General features: G+C 36.0%; 1 protein-coding gene and 1 non-coding gene across 2 annotated transcripts in view; one reads left to right on the forward strand and one right to left on the reverse strand.

The window, feature by feature from the left end:
- The window catches only part of LOC101745273 (glutaredoxin domain-containing cysteine-rich protein CG31559), a 107,146-nt gene that overhangs the window by 65,558 nt on the left and 16,456 nt on the right, over nt 1-25,132 (forward strand). Inside the window, exon 3 of the mRNA XM_004922632.5 lies at nt 18,855-19,088. Within this exon, the coding sequence (XP_004922689.2) occupies nt 18,855-19,088 (234 nt within the window). The remainder of the gene's footprint in view (nt 1-18,854; nt 19,089-25,132) is intronic.
- TRNAF-GAA (transfer RNA phenylalanine (anticodon GAA)) lies at nt 4,913-4,985 on the reverse strand. The gene has a single exon. It is a non-coding gene; the product is annotated as a tRNA-Phe (tRNA).

Consider the following 25,132-nt stretch of genomic DNA (forward strand, 5'->3'; position numbering starts at 1 on the left):
TTGAAGTGAAACTTCTTTAGTCGCGTTGAGAGTAAAATTTAACTCGCTACAGGTTCGTTACGGCTAGAGAGAAAAGATACAATTTAGGACGAGAGAGAGGAGAACGAGGAGATAGAGCGTCTCGCGAACTACTCAACCTTGGAGCCTCTCTCCAAGAAAGCGAGTTAGGTCGTTTCTCTTACATTCTGTTTACGGGCGTCAGCCACTAGATGGCTTGTTATTAGTTTCTCGTTACTACTGTAGATGGCAGTAAAATACTATCCTATATTTTATTTTTAATGCATTTTAATTTAATTAAATTAACTAAAAAATAATTAATATTCTAATATATAATTTAAAATACTATATAAATGATGAAGAGGTAGTTTCTCTTATACACAGCATTTCCTATTACAAGATAAATTTGATTTAAGGATGGAAAATGAAGAAAACCACAATACTAAACACCGCAAAAGAAGTTTCACTTCTTCCACGTGCACCAAGTTGCACGCGCATCTTTTTTTCTCTTTCTGTCATATTTGAAACTGTCTGTTTAATAAAAGAGACAGACGCGATGTAGCCGTCCGGTTTTAGCAAGGACCACATTTGTTCATTAAGGCCAAACAACATTTAGTTAACACATTTAAATTATATTATATATGTAAGTACCCCTTACCGACAACAATCCTAAAATTACTAAATGTAACTAAGCTCATTGTTCCATACGAGTTATTAAATTTGTACATATATTAAAAGATCTAACTGAAAGTAAAAATATTTTAGTCAAATATAAACATTTGTACCTGTTGAGAAATAAAAGAGGTTTTTCCTACATACAACCGTAAGCTGTTGATTTATTTTATACATAGTAATAAAATAAATCAACATAACGTAATAAAAACCATTTTAATTTTGTTTCAAAAGAAAGTTAATTCCATATCAGACACAATCGAAAATGACATCCGACTTTGAACCTTAAGGTCTTGAAGCCTTAGATAATTTTCTAAGTAACGCAATGGAAGTACACTTTAACAAATAAAATACAATATTAATTACAAATAAACATTAAGTAATATTGTATTACAACACGAATTGTTTTGAAATACACCAGTGTTGCATTTCAAGTCCTTGTCTACGGTAATTTGTGTAATAAAACACGGAACGTTCTTAGACACAGTGCTCCAATGGCGCGTGAATAATGTTAACGCATTATTAAAACAATCACACTTCTAAAAATGTTTTTGAAATCATAAGCTCTTTCGCATAACATCGTTAGCACCGTTGCTGTTTTAAATTCGAAGAAACTGAAATTATACTCGGAAAGCGACACTTCTTCTTCTTGCTTCGGTTCCTCAATACTGAGGGTCGTGACCACCTCCTCGCAACAGGAGTTTATTACGGACCATTTCACGCCATTTGCCTCTATCTGCCGCCGAGTGTAGAGCACCGTGAACTGTGGTGTCGAGGGTAGTGCGGATCTGGTCAGTCCAACGTGTCGGGCCTCTACCTCATAGTCTTCTTCCGTTCAACTTGCCAGTCACCATTAGCTTCTTCGAGCTGCCGTGATCTTTTCTTGCAATGTGGCCAAAGTATTCCAGAACTCTACGTAGGCAGATGGTACAAAGCCTCGACTTTATCTGGAGTTCTTGGAGGATCGACACGTTGGTGCGATGTGCTTTCCATGGAATTCCTAGCATCTTTCGCCAGCACCACATCTCAAATGCATCAATTCGGCCGAGATCGGCTTTCTTCATGGTCCAGCTAAAAATGGTAAAAAGAGACAAACGTATATATGAAACTGTCCTGCCACAATGAATGAGATAGAAAACTTCTGAAGGCTGTCCACGGCGCGTTTATGTTTCTTTATTGCCTTAGTTTGGCGCATGAGGTCATGCTCTACGTGCTATTATCTCGGTTTCATTTTTTTATTGCCTTTGAAAAGCATACAGGCCATTTGATGGTCACTGTCGCCCATGTACGTCGGCTAGGGGCCTAGACAAACCATTGCCTACAACCTACAGTTAACTTTTACGCTATCGAGAACGTTAAAAAACTCGCACTAAGCACACTGAAGACTGTCCTCAGACCTACTTTGGAGATGGATATTTCATAGCGCTAGGAATAGAAACGCCTAGCTCGCCGCGTCTACTCCGATGGTGGGCAGGGTGATTCTAAAAGGAAGTTGAGGAATCACAAACAACTACCCACAGCACATACAGAGAACCGAAGTCCCTACGTAAATCCAGAGGCTCCAAACAATTCACGAGAACGATTACTTCAAGGGAAGTAGGTTAGAATACCCGTTCTATTATATTATATACTATATTATTATTATTATTAATACTTTATTTCACTTTCTTTTTTTTTTAAATACATAACATTTTTTAATAAGAATTACTTATAATCTATGTTAGTAACTTAAAAAATCTAACACATAACTATCATTATATACATTTTATATCATTACATTTATTTATTTATTTTCTCCTTTCAAGTGCCTGCTGCGAAGGCTATTAATCAGCAGTCCCTCGATTTTGCTCGATATGATTTTCAAAAGATTGTTGCCACTGTCACGGACTCGACGCAATAACGATGCGCTTCTCTTCCGCATTATTGCAAAGAAGTCATCCGTGTGAGATGTCGCAAACATTGTGGATGCGCTACAAAAGCGCGGCAGTGACAACATCATCCTAAACGCATTATTATATTGAACACGTAGGGCATTGTAAGCCCATCGCGTGTATGTGGTGTATTTACTGGTGGTAGGACCTCTTGGGAGTTCGCACGGGTAGGTACCACCACCCCGCCTATTTCCGCCGTGAAGCAGTAATGCGTTTCGGTTCGAAGGGTGGGGTAGCCGTTGTAACTATACTGAGATCTTAGAACTTATATCTCGAGGTGGGTGGCGCATTTACGTTATAGTTGTCTATGGGCTCCAGTAACCACTTAACACCAGGTGGGCTGTGAGCTCGTCCATCCATCTAAGCAATAAAAAAAAAATAAAAAAAATGTGGTCCACAGACTACTGGCGTAAAAATTCCGGCAATAAGCTTCTATAGATCTAGGTTGCGAGCCGAAGCGAGATGACTATGCAATAAAAAGATTAAAAAAAAAACATTACAAGCAAATCCTTGTTAACCGTACAACAACTGACATTGCATCTTGTTACCTCGTTACCCCGTTTCGGAACCGACAAACGACTTCGCCGGTTAGGAGCTTAAAAATTCTTATACAGTACTAACTAGGGTTGCCAGTTTTTTTTTTCAGCCTATAAGGGGCAAATGCTTAAATAGGCAAAAAAGTACGGGAATTTAGTTTTTTACCCGGGACAAATAAAAATGATATAGTGACATTCTTGTTTTTTTTTGATATTTCTCCAAGGAGCAAGTCAGTTTTAACATGTTCTAATCGGTTTTAACATATTTCTAAAAATCAATACAATTACAATCGTACGGTTTGAATACGGGACAGAGTCAGTCCCGCCGCCCGAAATTTTTAGCCAAGCCTAAAATACGGGACGTCCCGGTAAATACGGGATGTCTGGCAACCCTATACAGTACATTAACACGGTAAGACGAACATTAAAGCCATCAAGTCACGAATCGTGATCCAGCTAGGCGACCTTGCGAGAACACGTCTTGGGATCCAAGTAAATATTTACATTTTTCAACGGCATGATTATTGCGGTACATTTTATTTATTCTGGAAATTTCCGTAGGCCGTGAGTAGTAAGTAGCCTTGAGTTCGCATTATTTTAAACGAGCAAGCGAATAAAACGTGCAGCAAAATGATGAGTTAGCAAATGGAAACATCTAGGAATCGCAAAAATAAAACTTTTTTTTGCAAAAAAAATCACCAAACGATCTGTACTGGCAAATTACATTGGTCGGTAGGCAGCGGCTTGGTTCTACCCTTGGCATTGCTAAAATCCATGGGCGATGGTAACCATCACCATTCGGTGGGCCATATGCTCGTCTGCCTACAAGAAAAAAAACCATTCCGCCATGAGCATGATCGACCTCACAACCCCTCTGGTGTATCGGTAATGGCTGAGGACTTCTTCTGATCTATTTTCATCGTCGAAAAAACTAATGATTCGTAAGAAATCATCAAGCTCTAAAGAAATCAACCGAATGTTACTTACTAACACTAAGTTTGAATGTTGACCTTAAATGAAAAGTTAAGGACACGGCTCATCGGGCGTAAAGTTATCACAGAACCGCTACATACTGCGATTGGGACTTAGTGTTTCATTCAAGACTATTAGCGGAACTAATGTAGTGATATCCAAGGACCTTTATTTAAAGGTAGCCGCTGCACTATTAAAACTATGACTTAGAACTCATGTCTCAAGCTGGGTGGTGGCATTTAAGTTGTTGATGTCTAAGGGCTCGGGTGATAGCCATGAGCACAAATTGGGCCGTGTAAACCAACCATATAAGCAATAAAAAAAAACACATATCCACAAGTGCACCGAGAACTCGTTGGCCATTATAAACAAATTAAGATAAAACAATAAGCTAGTCAGATACAATTGAGCCATTAATTAATATCTAAGTAAAGAGATTTTGAACATTAATTAGTACAACAATCATAACTTTCGCAATTTTTCCAAATATTCAAAAGTCAAGGTTACGTTGTATAACTACATACATTATAATATGTAACTACAATTAAATTGTCGTTTAAATGTATGTTTAAAAATTAATAACATATATTTGCGTGTGTCCTTATGTGTTTTCCTTGTCTATTTAATGCCGAATAGAGGTCAACTTGAGGCCTGTGTCTATTTTTGACAAGCATTCTAAAATTTTAATATTTTTTTGTCAATTGGAATGAATAATAAATTTAAAAAAAGTGAAAAAATAAAACCACTGGTGTTTAGGAATAGAAAATTGATTTGAAAGAGAATTAAAAAAGTACAAAAACAGATTGCCGAAACCCGGGATCGAACCAGGGACCTTTAGATCTTCAGTCTAACGCTCTCCCAACTGAGCTATTTCGGCTATGTCAATTTGGTTGAATTTTACATTTGCTTACTGGCAACAACAGGTTATAATGACCAAATAAACATAGTCGTGACGGCTACGCTTTAATACTATTTAATTAAATAATAGCATTTACGAGGAATTCACTCAGAATTACTAATACAATGCAATACAGATGTGCCTAACTACAAATTGGTAGTAACTGGAATTTATTGAATGTGTTTTTTTAATGATTTTTATGTAGGTACCTTAAACATCGTATCAATACGAAAAAAATTAGAAAATTCTGTTAAATGAAAAATTATATGAAGCGAAATAAAATGAATTTAATGCATTTGAGATTTAAATTAATTGGAAGGAAACTAAATGAAACTAGATGAGATGGGATGAAATAAGGTAAAGCCACAAAGCCACAAATGGTAATTATTTACTGAGAGTTCAGTGGACTTTTTTTAGAAGAACCCATGTAGCCATCTCCAGCCAGTCGGTATCTTTCATTTTCCCATATTTGCGCACTTTTACTGATAATAAACCCCAGATAATAGGCTAAGAAGCCAATAAACCACTATTACACATAACATTTAAATGAGAAGAAACACTAAATTAAACAAAATAAAACAATTCACACATCTTAGTCCCTCACGCTCCCGCTAAAAAGTCGTTGAAGATGAACGGTGTGTTGCAAGCCCGCATAAGTAGAATCTTCCAAGTTTTAGGCCACGAATAGTTCCTGCGCTCGGGCTCGAAGGGCGAGGTAGTTCTTATACGCAAATAATACTTCGATCTTCGCTCAAGATCGACAGAGGCACTCAGATTATTGTATTTATGAGCTTCGGTTCTATGAGAGCCTAATAAAAACGATGAGTGCATTAGCACTTATATCTTAATGAAATTATTAAACTTTTTGGGAATGTGGGACACAGAAATCGTATGAATTGAGTTATAACAACTTGTAAAATTTTAGCGTTTGTCGCGTAATCTTATTGCTTCCGTGTTGTTATAGTGTGTGAAAAGATCTGGAAAACAGAAAAAACATTAATAAATATTTGTTGATATTATAAATTTTAAAATATTCGATGTGTCTTTAGAATGCTTTTTTTACAAAGAATCACTAGTCTTAATATAATTTTTGCTGAAGCTAACTAGTAAAACTCAAAAAACAAAACCTCATTTATACATCAATCTAACTTAATTAAGTAAACGATTCGATAACAGCCAAGCTGAACGTTAAAAGTATTAACAGGTCTCAATTTTCATAACATGGCAACACAGGTAATTACAACCCGACCAGTTATAAAACACCTGTTCACAGTTCAACAGCATAAGTTTAACAATTCACTTTCGAAATTGTTAAGTTAGTTGGTACTATTTTCATGTACAATGATGTAAGCAATGATGGGCTAATAAATTTGAATAATGAATTTAATTTATGCGATTCAATCCCATAAAATTCATCTAATGATAATCTATGTGCTTCGTTCTTTAATTACAAACTCTTACCTACTAAATTATTGAGTTTAGTCATAACTTAAAGGAGTCTTGTAAATTTGATTTTAAATATTTTAATCTGAATTTATTATAATGATCACAGTTTAATTTTAGTGCAAATTATTTGTTTAATATGACAAATTATTATTATTGTTCTAGCCGACGCCAGTGAATTTAATGTGTAAACATTTAACTAAAATTTATTAATTTATATATAAAAAAATATACATAAAAAAATATAGCAATATTTAATTTTATTGTCAACGGGTCGTATGGTTTCCTCACCATTGATCTGACTGTAATGAAACTTGGTACAGACAGGCGTGTTTTGACGCTCTGGGGTAAGTTTCCGTCGTAGTACCGTCAACGTACGATAGATGGCGCGTGAACAGTTTTCAAGAAACCCGTGTTTTTCATACAATCAACCATAGTCACAGCGAAGCGTGACCAGTGATTTACTGATAATTTATAATTTAAACATTACGAAATTCAAATTCAATTACAAAAGCATCGCGGAGCGTGTGAACCATCGATTTGAGAACCGCTCATTATGCAAGACTGTAACAAATTCGATTAAATGTTTGCAATTTCTGTATTAAGCTTTTTATTTATTGCGCTTACGGACGAATCGGCTCACGGCTCAGCCTTAAGTTGTTAAAGGTACGTAGACATTACTGTGCGAAAGCCGTCAAAGCTGTGAGACATTGCGTCAAAATATCGACGGTATTGTGTACAGCTATGAACAATTCTTCAAATTAGAACGCCTTACTGCTTTGCGGTAGAAATTGCCACAGCGGTGGTACTATGCTGTCTAACAAGACTGCCTACCACAAGTAATTACGGCATTAAATATCTTGGTATTATTTACCTGTGTGCTTAGTGCGAGTTTTTTAACGTTCTCGATAGCGTAAAAGTTAGCTCATATTTGTATGGAATGGGATCGTTTGCGTACGTTTGCCGCTAGGGGCGCTATTCCAATTGCATACAAAATTGGGTTAACTTTTACGCTATCGAGAACGTTAAGAGACTCGCACTAAGCACACTGATTATTCTTTTGGATAACGCTGAGTTACGCTAGCACGTATGACAATGAAGCGGGTACTCGCCTGCCTTCGACGAAAACAAAACGGGAGAAGCCTTACGACACGCCGCAATGTATGCGTATACCGACGATCAATGTATTCTTTTGTGTCCTGCGTCTGCTTAGGATACTATAAAGTGCAAGGTCGTTGAGCATCCGCATTCCTGATGCTGTGCCGTTGTGAATAGAAACAGACCTATTAAAAATACGAATAGACTAACTAACCTACTCTAAAATCAATATCGATATACATGTATCGATATGACAACTAATTAAACCCAATCAAAATGAATCTAATCAAATATTATTTATATTTTTTTCTCTAATTAACTGTAGTTTTTATAATTTTGTTACGTAAGTTTTTTTTTCTTCCGTACCTATGCTGATAGCCTTGAGAGGCTATTTCAGCTTCTTGACGTGTAGGTGAGCTCACGAGGCTCAAACCGGGAGTGTTGCTAACACTGGCCCTAGCAAGAGCAGTGCTTCGCGAAATCTACCACCGGATTGGAAACGCGACCCACTGAGAAGATCTGGCGAGAAACTCAGTGGACTGTGTATGTGAGTTAATTCACTCGTCGAGTCCTTCGTCGACGGGTTCGACGAGGATGGTGACCGGTGTCTGTGGTAACTAAAAGGACCGTTAATGGATCGGGAGGATCCGTAATGACGTGTTTACTTAAGTGAAATTTTGTTATTATTCAATTATTCAAACTAGGATTTTTGGTTTTGAAGACACGTTTGTAGCAAATATAATGTGAGCTGTAATCTTGTCTTCTTAACTGCAGCTTTAAATCAAATTAAGGGTCTACCAATGTGACCAGTTGGTAAAGCTAACTAACCTTAAAGGAAATTACTAAATTAAGCAAAGATTTTGTAGTGTCTGTCCTTACAATATATTCTAAGGGGAGACGTAAGCATAACTATCTTTTATGGGACACAAATTGAAAAAGTTTCCCAATGTAAGCAGTGAATAACAAGTCAAAAGACCACCAAAATACCGTTAGCTAGTGGTATGATATTAACGTAGAAATTGTAAACGAAATGAAACCTGCCGAGCTTAAATCTATATCTTAATATATAAAATTCTCGTGTCACAATGTTCGTTCCCATACACCTCCGAAACCGCTTGACCGATTCTCATGAAATTTTTTATGCATATTCAGTAAGTCTGAGAATCGGCTACTATCTATTTTTCATACCCCTAAGTGATTAAGGTTGACCCCTAACATATTATTTTTTATTTGGACTTTTTTGTTTGTTATAATGAGGTATTATGAGGTTGAATGAGGTTTTGTTATTTTTATTATATATTCCCTCATCGTTCACAGCACTACATACCTCTTTCACTCATTTACCACATCCTTACACACTTACAATAAGTTAGTTTTTTTTTTCTACACTAGAAATTCCCTAGAAATCTTATATATGGCAAAACAATGTTTGCCGGGTCAGCTAGTATGTATATAAAAATAAATTGCTGTTCGTTAGTCTCGCTAAAACTCGAGAACGGCTGGACCGATTTGGCTAATTTTGGTCTTCAATTATTTGTGGAAGTCCAGAGAAGGTTTAAAAGGTAGATAAATATGAAAACGCTCGGAATTAAATAAAAATAACAATTTTGTTTTCCCTTTGATGTGTCCCCGGTAGGACGGATTCCTTTTGTTTGTTTTAAGTTTATTTTATACAAAGTTTAGTTCTTTTATTTACCGATTGAGGCACTACGAAGTATGCCGTGTCAACTAGTATTCAATATATTTTATTATACTTTTTATGAATCACACCACCTGCGACGGTGGCGCCACACTAATCAGTTACTATTAAAAAATTTTTTTAAACATACAGATTGTGGTCCTTAATTCTACTGTTCATGACCTATATAATAATAATGTACGGAAAAGTACGATATATTTTGTAAAAAAAAAAAACATGATAATATAAGCTAGGTTTGAATAACAGATTAATTTGAAGTATAGAAATTATAAAATTAAATGCGTTTCGTAACTTTTATTGTTCGCGCGTTGTTCCCACGGTGCGCGTTGCAATTATTAGTAATTAAATTCGCTGGTTGATTATGTGCTGTTGTCGCCTTGAACTTGATGAGATGGTTTGTGGATTCGTTGTCGACACCATCTTTTGATGACCATTTTTTTTTATTAAAGTTTTTAAACATCTAATTTAATATCTATATATTAATACGTCAAGCAAAAACTTTGTATCCCTTTTTACGAAAATTGCGCGGACGGAGGAGTATGAAATTTTCCACACTTATAGAGAACATAGAGAAGGAGTGCAGAAAGCAAATATATTTTTTAAATTATGCATAAAAAATATATTAAATCACTAAAAAAACATTATACACACTACCATGTGTTTGACACACACACACGCATATATGCTCTTTTGTTTATTGTTAAATTATGTGGTCAAATTGAGATTAATTAATATTGTTTGTCTTTACCATTATTTGTCTATAGTGTAGCCTTGCCGAAATATGTAAGAAGTTAAGTCTTTGACAATAGAACCTTAATAATGTTTAAACTTATAATTTAAATTGGTTATAGTCGAATTTCGACTTTTTTTTAATGATTGAAGGATAACTGGTGGCCCGGAGGCCTTTCCAGTTTCAACAGGACAGGTGGGGGAGCAAAGACTCAGCCAGAAGGGGTGGGATTTGCTAACAGCTACCCGAGCGCCTCCGAAGGAGACCTAACAACTCAAGAGCAGCTGCTTTACTACCGGATCGGAATCGCGACCCGCTGAGAAGATCCGACGAGAAACTCAGCGAGCTGATTCATGGGTTAGGTTGCACGGCGAACTCTTTGTCGAGTTCGACGAGTACGGTTACCGAGGTCCCTAGGCCTGCTCCTAGTGTTAGAGCTGAAGGCGTCTAATGCAAAGGTTATTGGATCTGATGGATCCGTAAGGACGTGTCGAATTTCGACTACTGAGCGCTAGTACCATTAATTAATACAGCCTTAAAGAACACTTGTTATGTCACCTGTCGATATACGAAGCTACACGTAACACGTAAATTGTACGTAATATCAGATTAATGTTTTTTATTGAGTAATGGTTAATGAAATTGAACTTCGTACGTACCTATAACTTAAGCGATACTTTCGCCATTACGCAGTCATTATACCTCCAGCGACGTCCTAGATTTGAACAAGGTAACTTACACGACCAGTCTCGAACGTTCGAAGAAATATCAATTAAAAAAAAACACGAAACAATACGTTGTGAAAGGTTATGAAATTGTTTTAAAATCCAACGGTTGCTATTGACATCGCTTACGTGACAATTTAATGCAATTATGTTTTGTAAAAGGACCAATCAGAAACTACATAAATAATTGGGAAAGAAAATCATATTTTCAAACCACTAACTTGACATAAATTAAATTTTATATTTTGACAACTAACCTGCGAAGTCTAATGTGATGTCGCATAGCTATCGACATAGTTAATATTAGACTTGATATTTAAGAGCCATCAAGGATCGAAGTTAAGGAGCACACCCTGTGAATGAAATTAAATATTGCCCGTCAAAAAGCGACAAATTAACAAGTAATTACCATAATTATAATACGTGAAGCAAAACCTTTGTATCCCTTTTTACGAAAATTGCGCGGACGGAGGAGTATGAAATTTTCCACACTTATAGAGAATACAGAGAAGAAGTGCACAATGCTAATATTTTTTTTAAATAATGCATAAAATATACATTAAATCAATAAAGAAAACATTACACACACTACATACCATGTATTTGACGCACACACGCATGCATATTATTTATTAATGTCAAACCTTTGTTCTTGACGTCTGTGATTAAATTGAGATTAAATTAAATATTGTTTGTCTTTATTAATTTGACAAAATTTGTGATTATAGAAAATAATCTTTGACAATAGAATCATAATAGTGTACAAAACTTACAATTTCAATTAATTATTGTCGAATTTCGACTACTGCGGGATCACTAGTTACCATAATTACATTAAATTTTTGAACTCGGCAGACTTCACTACGTTTACTACGTTCATAGCATACCATTCGTGACGCAAGCGCTATTTATGTGTGTTTTTATTTGTAATTTACTGATTACAGCTCCCATAAAACAGTTCTCCTTTTTTTATTGCTTAGATGGGTGGACGATGTCACGGCCCCTGGTGTTAAATTGTTACCGGAGCCCAGAGAAATCTACAACGTAAATGCCGCCACCCACCTTAGGACATGAGTTCTAACGTCTCAAACTTTTACAGTACAACGGCTACCCCACCCTTCAAACGAGCCCACTGAGTTTCTCGCCGGATCTTCTCAGTGGGTCGCGTTTCCGATCCGGTGGTAGATTCTGGGAAGCACGGCTCTAGTTAGGGTCCGTGTTAGCAACGTCGTCAGGTTTAAGACCCGTGAGCTCACCTACTAGTTAAGGTTACGCTGATATGGTCTTTATAGACCATTAGCTTATAAGGAAAAAGGAAGAAAAAAACCTTCAAACCAAAACGCATGACGGCTTCATATTAGCAGGACAACGCTACCTTTCTGCGTTGGCGGCAAGTACCCGTGTTACTGTTATTTATAGTTTTAAACCAGTAGCTTCGGGAGGCTATTCTGAATACACCTATGCTAGCTCACAGGGCTCAGTCTAAAAAGCAGATAGAATTTAAATGTAATTTGTGCAAGATTATTTAAAGAAGCCACAAAACATTCGTTTGCCTCTAAAAATGAAATGACAGAACTCGCTGAAAATTTCGACATTCTAAAATAACATCTCATTTACCGTCATTGGTCAGTCAATAGTACAATTGCATCATTGACAGTCCATCTTCGCAAACGCCATCTGTGCGTATTGCGTAATACTGAAGTCGGTACGGTCTGTAAAAAAAAATTTAATTAGTTTTTTTTTTCCGGCTATTTATGATAATTGATTTTTTTAAATTATAGTTAGTGAACTTAATTAATGATTAAAGAGTTAGTTTGGACAGCAACAAACATCGAAGTTGATAATCATATAACATAATGTTCGTACCTAAACAACCTCATTTAGAAATGACAATTAAATACTTTATAAACAAAGCAAGCAATACACCAGAATGAACTATATATAGTGATTACTTGATCACAATCCACACATAATAATATAAGCAAAGAAGAAATCAATCAGGCAAAAGTTAAGAAACAAAAAATTGTAAACGCGAAACAAATTTAGGTCGCAAATAAACCAATTGCCGTCAAAATGTGAATCGAGCATAAATAATTAAATAATATCTTGTTACGTAAATGACAAAACAAATTAGCTAGTGCTGCGTATTTTTTTGTTGTTCTAATTAAATTAAGGAGAAGAGGGAGTTAAATTAAACAGCTTTATTACCTAACAAATTATTAATCTACCAAGAAATAAAAAAAGATTAAAACTGACTGATTTCTATTAATTCACACTGCAAATACAGACTGTGTAAAATACACAAAAATAAGGTTCGCAGGCGCTAAACTTAAATTCTCAAGGATTTTAAATCATAGTTATGAAGGATATAGTACAAAACTATTTGCTAATAAAATCATATACATTTTTTGGTTAAGATAACTTCCATTAAAAAAACCGCATCTTCAGTTCTGAATATGTTTATTGAAAAGAGCATTAACAATTCCGGAATACTAGTACAACGAAGAATTCATTATCACGGTACTGTTTCTTTAGATTACCTAATCGCTTAGCAAATATTTTGACCCGAGCGTGATAATTAGATATTGGATAGGCCGATTACTCGTATTTCTCTGTAGTTTGATAGCACAGTAATTCGTTGCGTAATTAAAATAAAAAAAAACGCGTAGAAAATAGATATATGTACGATTACATAAAATAAATGTAATTAAGTGAAGTGCGTTGTGTGTGTAAATTTGGTTAATGTTGTTACCCGTAGATTGTTGCAGATTTACATTTAACTAGTGGTCCCGCAGTAGTCGAAATTGAGTTAACTTCGAAAACTATTTTTGTGGCAAACACCGCGGAACAACAATATTTGAATAGTTCTATTCGAGTAAAAGAATAAAAATTTAATTTTAGTACTTTTACAATACGAATATTATATTTCCGTGACTACAAAATAAATATCAATATTTAAACTGATTACTAACGCTTCCAATTTCAACAATTTATATCGGATTACCGAATCATAAATGCATCTATAGATAATATATACTTTAGCAATATGTTACGAATATTTAAAAAAAAGGGTGCGTGTACTTATGTACGCGCGTAAGAAGTTATAGGTACTTTATTTTTATTAAATTTATTTCTTTTTTTATTTAAATTTTAATCAATTTGAAAAAAATCGATTAAACAACATCCTCAAACACGCATATTGGACATCCCTTTTCTTGAGATCGTATAAATTCGGTAATTCTCGGTACGGTTCGGAAAGTTCGCTTGCGGCTATATTCAGACTCGCCAAGTTACGTCGGTCGTATTGTAATGAGCGATTTAGTGGGCAACTTCGTTCTGTTAGTTTTGTGTCACGGTGCGCGCGCATCGTAAAATTTCACTCTCGTCAATTTTTCATGGCGCGCCTAAAGAAGTATAACTTCAAAAAACAAATTTATAGCTTACCTTTTTTCTTGACCTTACAAAAACACCGAAAGGAAATTGTGTAAGTTTGTATGTACATGATGCCAAAGATGCGAAATTCTAGTTGACAGTTTGACGTTATTGCATTCGTAATCACACAGTGACCTGGTTTGTTTTATGCTCTTTTGGTATGTGCCTCGTAATTTAGCAAATCAGTAAATATTCAAACAAATAATACTAAAGCCAGTTCACACACATTCACAGGTCGTTGTGGTTTGGTTATGAGTAAATATTTAATTGACATTTGTAAAACTAATCGTAATTTAATTTAATTTAGATTTGTAATCATTGTGACCTAAACGATTTGACGCCACACATACTTGTATCAAGCAACGCGAATATGCCGGTGTTCAAATCGCACAGGCTAGTACCAAATATGTTGTCAGGTTTGAGCCCCGTGAGCTCACCCACTATAATAGTTAAGGTTACGCTGATATAGCCTCTCAAGACTCTCAGCTTGGGTAGGAAAAAAAAAACAGTAATATATTTTTGACATTCAGACAAAGAGGCAATGATATTTTCGAAGTCGTCGTGGCCTAAAGGATAAGACGTCCGGTGCATTCGTATCTAGTAATGCACCGGTGTTCGATTCCCGCAGGCAGATACCAATTTTCTAATGAAATACCAACCTAAAAAATGTTCACGATTGACTTTCACTGCGAAAAATAACATCGTGTAATAAAAATCAAACCCACAAATCTCGAGGTGTGTGGCGGCAGTTACTTTGTAGATGTCTATAAGCTCCAGTAACCACTTTTTTTTTATAGCTTAGATGGGTGGATGATCTCACAGCCCACCTGGTGTTAAGTGGTTACAGGAGCCCATAGACGTCTACAGCGTAAATGCACCACCCACCTTGAGATATAAGTTCTAAGGTCTAGTATAGTTCCAACGGCTGCCCCGCTCTTCAAACCGAAACGCATTACTGCTTCACGGCAGAAATAGGCGGGGTGGTGGTACCTACCCGTGCGGACTCACAAGAGGTCCAACCACCACTTAACACCAGTTGGGCTGTGAGATCGTCCACCCATCTAAGCAATAAAAAAAACGTGTTCACTAACGATATCCGCGATTAAAGTAATCACATCGTGTAATAAATCTCAAAGCCACAAATTTTGTAAATTTGTATAACAGACAAGACGAGAAATAATTCATTTTGACTTGTTGACATGTCTCAAGATGGATGGATGTATTGAAGTGCTTTGGACCTAATTTATACGTCATTTATATTGCCTCAATAAACCAGAACGAAAACATTAAATCATGTTTCGGAAAAGTAATGTTTAACTCTAAGCTTACTCAGTTTTCAGTAATAATATCTAAATAACCACTCATCTATATATATAAAAATGAATTGCTGTTCGTTAGTGTCGCTAAAACTCGAGAACGGCTGGACCGATTTGGCTAATTTTAGTCTTGAATTATTTGTGGAAGTCCAGTGAAGGTTTAAAAGGCAAATAAAATGCTCGGAATTAAATAAAAATAGCAATTTTGTTTTCCCTTTGTTGTGTCCCCCGTCGGACGGATTCCGTTTGTTTGTTTTAGGTTTATTTTGTACAAAAGTTATTTATCGATTAAGGCACTACGAAGTCTGCCGGGTCAGCTAGTTTTAAATAAATGATTAAATTTAAGACGATGTATCTAAATAGATGACAAAAATTTCTATTCACTATACTCGTCATACTCGTCAATTCACGACGTTATTCTTACAAGAATTTCGCATTCGACCATTTTCGCGCATTCTTACAAGAAGTACGAGGGCGGCACTGAAAATTTCGGGAATTAACGAAGTGACACAACATTACTATTTAAAAATGTATTTATTGCTTTTCGAAGTATTCTCCGCGAAATTTGACACATTTTTCCATACGATGGAACCAATCATTGAAGCAACCATTCCATTCGGAAGTTGGGGTCTCCAAAATGGCCGTTTTGTAGGCGTCCACAGCTTCTTCAGGTGATGAAAATCTCTGTCCACGCAATTTATTCTTTATTATAGGGAAAGTATAGAAATCATTAGGGCTTAGGTCGGGGCTGTACGGCGGATGGTCTAATAATTCTATGTTTTCTTGCTCTAAAACTCTTTTGTTCTGTGCGCGGTGTGAGAACTCGCATTGTCGTGATGGAGGATGATGCGGCGGTTGCAGTTCTCTTTACGGAGTTCAGAAACGACCTGTGGCAAACAAATGCTAGCATACCATTCTGCATTAACCGTTCTTTGTCCCTCAAGAGGAATAGTCGTAACATGGCCGGTTTTGGAGACAAACGTGGCCACCATTTTTTTTGCAACACTCCGTGAACGAACATTTTTTGTTGGCTTTAACTCATTTTCGAACACCCAAACTCGTGACTGGTTTTTTGTTTCGGGTTCGTACGCGTATATCCAGGATTCGTCACCTGATACAATGTTGTATACAGCATTTGAGGATCCTGCGTGGAATCTTTCGAGAGTTCTCACGCACCAAGTAACGCGAGCCGCTTTTTGCTCTTCACAGAGCGAATGCGGTATCCATCGGGAAAACAACTTTTTTACACCTAATTGTTCATGCAAGATTATTTGTATTTGACTCATGCCAATGTCTAAAGTTGCCTGAATTTCGCGGTATGTCACATGTCGATCTTCCTCAATCAGCTTACGCACAGCATCAACGTTTTCTTGGGTGACTGCAGTTTTTTGACGACCTTGACGGGGATCATCACTGAGCTTGACACGTCCACGTTGAAACTCAGCAAACCAGCGATAAATTGTGGTTTTGGATGGGGCTTCATCACCAAATGCAGAAATCATCCGGTCAACACACTTTGATTTTTTTTTTCCTACCTAAGCTGATAGCCCTAGCGGCTATGTCAGCGTAACCCTAACTTTAGTAGGTGAGCTCACGGGGCTCAAACCTGGTGACGTTGCTAACACGAACCCTAGCAAGAGCCGTGCTTCGCAGAATCTACCACCGGATCGGAAACGCGACCCACTGAGAAGATCCGGCGAGAAACTCAGTGGGCTGTGTCTGAGAGTTAATTTACTCGTCGAGCCCTTCGTCGCAAGCGACGGGTTCGACGAGAACGGTGACCGGTGCTTGAAGTACCTAAAAGCACCGTTAGTGGATCGGGAGGATACGAGATGACGTGTTTTGGGCGACGTCGACTGCTTTCCATTCTGTCCGCAGGATCGGGAATGTAGTTACCGGCGGCCACGATGAGAGGGTTCTCGTGTCGTGCCGCTTTATCGAAGTGGCGTCAACACACTTTTTTTGTGTTAAACCACTTCGAAAGTCATAATAAATCATCGCTCTTGAATTTTCTCGAGTCAATTCCATTTTCTCAACGACTAAACAAGTTTGACAAAACCTCGTGACAAGACCGAGAATCTTTTTTTAAATAAATAAATGGTATTCGATTTTTAAAACCAAGGAGTTTTCAATTAAAAAGATTTTAATATGACAGGAACAGTGGAAATATTCCATTCCCGATACTTTTAGTGCAGCCTAGTAGTTTTGCTTTATGAAGGACAGGACGTTTTAAGACAATTTTATTATAACCCTGCCCTGGTGAAATAAAAAGAAATAAAAAAAATAAAAAATAGAAAGGCCTCCGGGCCACCAATAATCCCTCAAACACAAAAAGACAATAATAATATCGATATAAATATATTTATTCCCATAAAACTATTTTATATAAACGAATTTACATTAGTTTAGCACAATTTTGTAGTACAATGCCATCTACTGAATAAATACTGAACTTAAACGTATTGACGACAATAAACAGTTTTTTTTCAAACCGCATATTTAGTTCAAGAAAAGTTACGTAGATGGCTCTGTTAATTTTTTTTTCAAATGTAACAAATTCAAACTAAATATAACGTGTAAAAAAACTTCGTACCAAACACTACTGTTTATCATTCGTATAATTAATTCTATATAATGGAATACGATACATAAGGTACTTGTTTTTTTTTTTTTTATAGCTTAGTCGGCTGCCCTACCCTTCAAACCGAAACGCAATATTTCTTCACGGCAGAAATAGGCAGGGCGGTGGTACCTACCCGCGCAGACTCACAAGAGGTCTCACCACCAGTAAAACGTTTTAAATGAAATTATACGTTAGAACAATTTTAGTAATTTACTGTAAATTTGTAGCACGTATCTATTTAATTTTTATTCGTTACTAGCTGGCCTGGCAGACTTCGTAGTGCCTCAATCTTCGATCAATAATAGTACATTATTGATCGAAGGCCTCAATCGATAAATAAAAGACCTAAAATTTTGTATAAAATAAACTTAAAGCAAACAAAATGAATCCGTCCGACGGGGGACACATCAAAGGAATAACAAATTGTTATTTTTATTTGATTCCGAGCATTTTCATATTTATCTACCTTTTAAACCTTCTGGGGACTTCCACAAATAATTCAAGACCAAAATTAGCCAAATCAGTCTAAACGTTCTCGAGTTTTAGCGAGACTAACGAACAGCAATTCATTTTTATATAATAGAGAATAGATTCGTTGTCCATTTTTTTTTAAACACTAATATCATACACCGTGGTCAGTTCATCATGTCTTTAAAATTTAAATATTAAGAAGATACTCCGAAAAACGTATTATATTACGCTCTGAAAAGAGGTAATACAATATGTATTCAAAATAAAAATTTATAAAATATAAGAATAACAAATATCCTCTTGTTTTACAGAGTTACAAAGAAAAAGACGCGGGAAAAGTTGTTGTCTACACGACAACAATGGGTATCGTCAGATCAACATACCAACGCTGTGTCCTCGTGAAGAAAATACTTCGGAACCTCCTCATCAAGTATGATGAGCGAGACGTCTTCATGAGCATCGAGTATCAAGATGAAATACGGGACCGGATGAGGAGTGAGCAGATTTTAGTGCCACAGCTCTTCGTGGATGGACAACATATCGGGGTGAGTGGATATTTTAACTGTATGAAACCTTTCCAAAAAACACACATGAGCATTCACTACAAGCAACAATTTAAAACCCCAAAAACGTTAGTGTGTTTCGAACAAAATCTTTTCTGAAATACGAAATGTTAAAAATCCTGAAACGGATTTAATAAAACTGTATCTATTATTTAAAAGGATTTTGAAGTTTTTCTGGCCCTAAGGACAAAACACCCTTTGTACCTAAGACGCTATTCCAATTATGCACGGTTTGGTAGGTAAGCTCACAGGGCTCGAACCTGGGAGGATTTGGTAACACTAGCCCTAGTAAGAGCAGTGCTTCGCTGAATCTGCCACCGGATCGGAATCGCGACCCACTGAGAAGATCAGGCGATAAACTCAGTGAACCGTGTCTATAGGCTAGGCTGCACGTCGCATTCGATGAGTCTGACAGGGCGGTGACTAGTGCTTGGAGAGTTAAAAAGACTGGTAATGGATCGGGAGATTGCAACAGCATGTGCTTAGGAGGACACGGCTTTGCCCGTCGCCGTCGTCTGAGTCGCCACGATGAAGAAATATCGACGCGCGATTTTTTCTAATGAATTACGTATTTACTTAGTTGAATAATACTCACGAATTACTTCTCCGTTTTAACAATAAAACATCTTGTAATAAAAACGTAACCGGAAAAACCTTAATCGCGTATTTAAAATACTAATTGAAATACAGACAAGATTCACGGTGGTTCGAAAGCCGAGTCGGGGGTACCACCGCCCTGCCTATCTCTGAAGCGTCTTTATTCCTTATATCATGGGCGTTCCAGCTTGAACCGTCAAACTATTTAACAAAGACATCATCATGTGTGATGTGTGATGACTCTGTAATGAAAGTCACTTTGTTGATGTTATTTTTGCTTAGATTGGGGGACGAGCTCACGGTACATCTGGTGTTAAGTGGTTACCAGAGCCCATAGATACTTACGACGTAAATGACGCCACCAACCGTAAGACAAGAGTTCTAAGATCTCACTTTTAACAGTAAAACGGTTGACCCGGTTAAAGGGTTTCAAACCGAAATGCATTACTGCTTCACGGCAGAAATAGGCATAGTGTTGACTCACAAGAGGTCCTACACCAGTAATTATGCAATTTATAATTTTGCGAGTTTGAGCTTAAGTTACACGATGTTATTCCTTCACCGTGGAAGTCAATCGTGAACATTTGTTGAGTACGTATTTCATTAGAAAAATTAGTACCCGCCTGCGGGATTCGAGCACCGTTGCATCGCTAGATACGAATGCACCGGACGTCTTATCCTTTAAGCCACGACGATTTCGAATGAAGCGAATATAACAATGCATTCAAACACAATTCGCTTATATTCCTTATAATCCGAACGCCATTAACGCTATACAGATGATAATATAACCGTCGAAGGCAAACAAGATCTTCTCAAATCTCTTAATACCCTACGCAAGGACTTATCTTAAAACCCTTCAAGGATTTTGTGTAAAACTTAGAAGGCTAATTAATACAAAGTATTATAATACTATGAGAAAACTATGTGAATAATATATGTACATATAAGATATGCTTACATAATATGGGTGAAATAGAGAGAGATTATACTTTATTGCAGCTTGAAACATAATTAGCATTGAAAATCAGTCAATAGGCGATATTATATATATTTCACTGGTGGTAGGACCTCTTGTGACTCCGCGCGGGTGGGTACCATCGCCCTGCCTATTTCTGCCGTGAAGCAGTAATGCGTTTCGGTTTGAAGGGTGGGGCAGCCGTTGTAACTATACTTGAGACCTTAGAACTTAACATATCTCAAGGTGGGTGGCGCATTTACGTTATATATGTCTATGGGCTCCAGTAACCACTTAACACCAGGTGGGCTGTGAGCTCGTCCAACCGTCTAAGCAATAAAAAAAATCTTATAAAATTTGATTAGTCTTCATGCGTAAACAATACAAATATCACAAAGTCAAAAAAAGTTCGAGAGTATTAAAATTACAAATGAAACATAGTAGTATGTAAAAAAGAATTTCAATTGTTCAGTACAAATCGGTAATTTCACACTTTAAGCCCTAATATCTATATATTAATACGTGAAGCAAAAACTTTGTATCCCTTTTTACGAAAATTGCGCGGACGCAAGAGTGTGAAATTTTCCACGCTTACAGAGAATATAGAGAAGAAGTGCACAATGCTAATATTTTTTTTAAATAATGCATAAAAGATACATTAAATCAATAAAGAAAACATTACACACACTACATACCATGTATTTGACGCACACACGCATGCATACTATTTATTGTCAAACTTTTGTTCTTGACGTCTGTTGTCAAATTGAGAATAGATTAAATATTGTTTGTCTTTGTTAATATTTTTTTATAGTGTAGTCTTGGCGAAATTTGTGATTATAGAAGTATAAAATACAATCATAATAGTGTAAAAACTTACAATTCTAATTAATTATAGTCGAATTTCGACTACTGCGGGACCTCTAGTATATATTAATACGTGAAGCAAAAACTTTGTACCCTTTTTACGATAATTGCGCGGACGGAGGAGTATAAAATTTCCCACACTTATAGAGAGAGAATACAGAGAAGGAGTGCAGAATGCTAATTTTTTTTTTAAATTATGCCTTAAAAATACTTTAAATCAATAAAAAAAAACATTACACACACTATTGTCAAAATTTTGTTATTGTTTAAAGTCTGTGGTCAAATTGAGAATAGATTAATGATGTTTGTTTTGAACGACCTGTAGTCACAATAATAATTTTAGATAAAGTACAAACTATTACGTACACATGATCTCGCGAGCTCTCGCAACTAAACAGAGTAATATGAATGCAGTTTTAAACAAACAAAACTGGGATGAATTGTAACAAAGTTGAACAGAATGAGTTGGTTACGAGTTTGGCGTGTGAGAGAGAGGAAACGAAACTCATTTGTGAAGTACATAGAGCTGCATTAATAGCTTAACGCATCTGGCAGCTATATCTTATCTATATATAGGTATTAATACGTGAAGCAAAAACTTTGTATCCCTTTTTACGAAAATTCGGACGGAGGAGTATGAAATTTTCCACACTTATAGAGAATATAGAGAAGAAGTGCACAATGCTAATATTTTTTTTAAATAATGCATAAAAGATACATTAAATCAATAAAGAAAACATTACACACTACATACCATGTATTTGACGCACACACGCATGCATACTATTTATTGTCAAACTTTTGTTCTTGACGTCTGTTGTCAAATTGAGATTAAATATTGTTTGTCTTTGTTAATATTTTTTATAGTGTATGTAGTCTTACCGAAATTTGTGATTATAGAATTATAAAATACAATCATAATAGTGTACAAACTTACAATTCCAATTAATGATAGTCGAATTTCGACTTTTTTTTTTTTTTTTTTTTTTTTATGTTTGAAGGATTACTGGTGGCCCGGAGGCCTTTCCAGTTTCACCAGGACAGGTGGGCGAGCAAAGGCTCAGCCAGGAGGGGTGGGATTTGCTAACAGCTGCCCGAGCGCCTCCGAAGGAGACCTAACAACTCAAGAGTAGCTGCTTTGCGAATGAAATTTCGACTACTGCGGGACCCCTAGTACCTTTAAACGAGCAATTCTTGTATATTAATATATAGTATGTATATAATCTGAATCTCGGAAACGGCTCCAACAATTTTCATAAAATTTAGTATACAGGGGATTTCGGGGGCGATAAATCGATCTAGCTACGATTTATTCTCAGAAAATGTTGTTTTATTCGTGTTTTCAATAATCAACTCTTCCTGACATCTATTGGCGTGTAATAATACTATTTTTCTTAATTGAGGGCAACTAACCGCTTTAAAGACACAACAAGATGGCGTTATCATCTAGTATTACATAACGCGTCTGGGAGTATCGTGAGCTGCTATCGTCTCGCCTATATCTACCGCGAAGGCATAATGCGTTTCGGTTTGAATTGAAACTTTATAACGTTATAACACATGTAGGTTTCTTCACAGACAAACGTGCCAAGATGTGATTTAATAAATGTAATAAACATCCTTCACGTTTATTTGATAGAAAACTCGAAAACTTATTGCTTATTTATTACTGGCGGTAGGACCTCTTGTGAGTCCGCACGGGTAGGTATCGCCACCTGCCGTGAAGCAATAATACGTTTCGGCTTGAAGGGTGGGACAGCAGTTGTGAGACCTTATAACTTATATCTCAAGTTGGGTAGCGCATTTACGTTGTATATGTCTATGGGCTCCAGTAACCACTTTACACCAGGTGAGCTTTGAGCTCGTCCACCCATCTAAGCAATTTTTTTTTTAAATGCCCACGGTATTCACTTTTATGTTTTTAACATGTTTTATAAGCTTAATTTGTTTCTATCTATTTTGTATTATGTAACATCATTTCGAGCTTCAAGAAGTCCGATTAACTTAAAGCTTTGCGTACGTGTCAACGACAAATGAGAGTACAATTTTCAGTCGTATTCTATGTGCAGGTGTTCACCAATGCACACGTTTCGTAGCCTGTTAACTGTTGAATATAATTGAATATGCAATTTCGAAAAGGGCACATCTCTGAAAATGCAAAATGTTCAGGAAATGAAAAAAAAACTGATTATCTTCTAAAGCAGTGTAAAATTTAAAATATTAACTTTTGAGATATATTTTAGTGTTAATTAGCAATTGAAAATTACTGGAATTATTATAAAATGGGTGTAGGTAAGCCTCAAAACTACATGTATATGAAAAAACGTATGTGACAAAATATGCGACATGTGCCCTTTTCGAAATTGCATATTCATTTGCTTATGATATAATAGAAAGGTCGCATTAAAAATACCGTTTATTAGTCTATTTGTGTTCTTAATAAAAAAAAAAAAAAGCTACATTCGTTGTGGTACAGATGTTCCCGCAAAATCGATATCACCTTGGTCTCAACCTGTTGAACGAAGATGCACACATATAAAAGAGAACACACAAGCTCCAAACGTTAAAATCAAACTGGGATTACACGACGCCATAATATATATTATAGTTTATTTATTTATTAAAAATGAAAGGAATCTTGATACTAACTAAAGAATGTGTTGATTCGCCCAAATGTTAAAATTCGAAAAAGTAAATAATTAAAATTACTTTAACTTTAACATTTTAAGCTCGAGTTTTTTTTGTTGTTATTATATTATTATTTCCCACGTTTCGTATACTCTACAATTTTCGAGTTTACGTGAAGCTTTTCATTAAGAATGTAATTAAACCATGCCAATAATTATGAACACCTATTACATTTTTAAACAACACTTTTATGCTAAAGTTGTAGTAAAATGCAAACAATGTCACATGGGAGGTATAATTCTTTTTTTAAGTTATTGACAAAATTATTGACAAAATTATTTCTATTACAAAATTATCAATTTTTTTTTTTTAAATTATTGACAAAATTATTGACAAATTCTATTTTCCAATAAACATATTTTATATCACAAAGTATTAAAACCGAAAACTATATGACATAATGTAGTTAAAGTATATCGTTTCATTTATGCACATTCTAACACTACAGCTGTACACGCATACAGAGACAACATTGTTACATCAAAGTGCTTAGAGACAACATATTACTATGGTGTTGATCTCCTTTAAATACATACTCACTTTAGATCGCATCTGACTTTGAAGTGAAAGCACTACATATTATAGTATTACTAGCTGTACCCGTCCGCTTCGCTGGGCATTTAAAATTAGCATTATTATTTCTCACCCCCACAAAGATTCTCATCATTAACGTCCCCGCAACTGGTGTAGAGAGTCCAACACTCATATAAATATTAGCCTATCCATTAGGTACATGTATTTTCTACATGGATACCAAGTTTCAAGTCAATCGGATGCGTGGTTCAGTAGTTATAACGGAACATCCGTAAAAACTACTGTAGATTTATATATTAGTATAGATTGATTGAGCATTTCCGCGTCAGATTCAATTTCCAATGATATTGGTGGTATTGTGAGCTTACCAAACTATTAACAC

Source organism: Bombyx mori, chromosome 14 (genome assembly GCF_030269925.1).
Source record: "Bombyx mori chromosome 14, ASM3026992v2".
Lineage (NCBI taxonomy): Eukaryota > Metazoa > Arthropoda > Insecta > Lepidoptera > Bombycidae > Bombyx > Bombyx mori.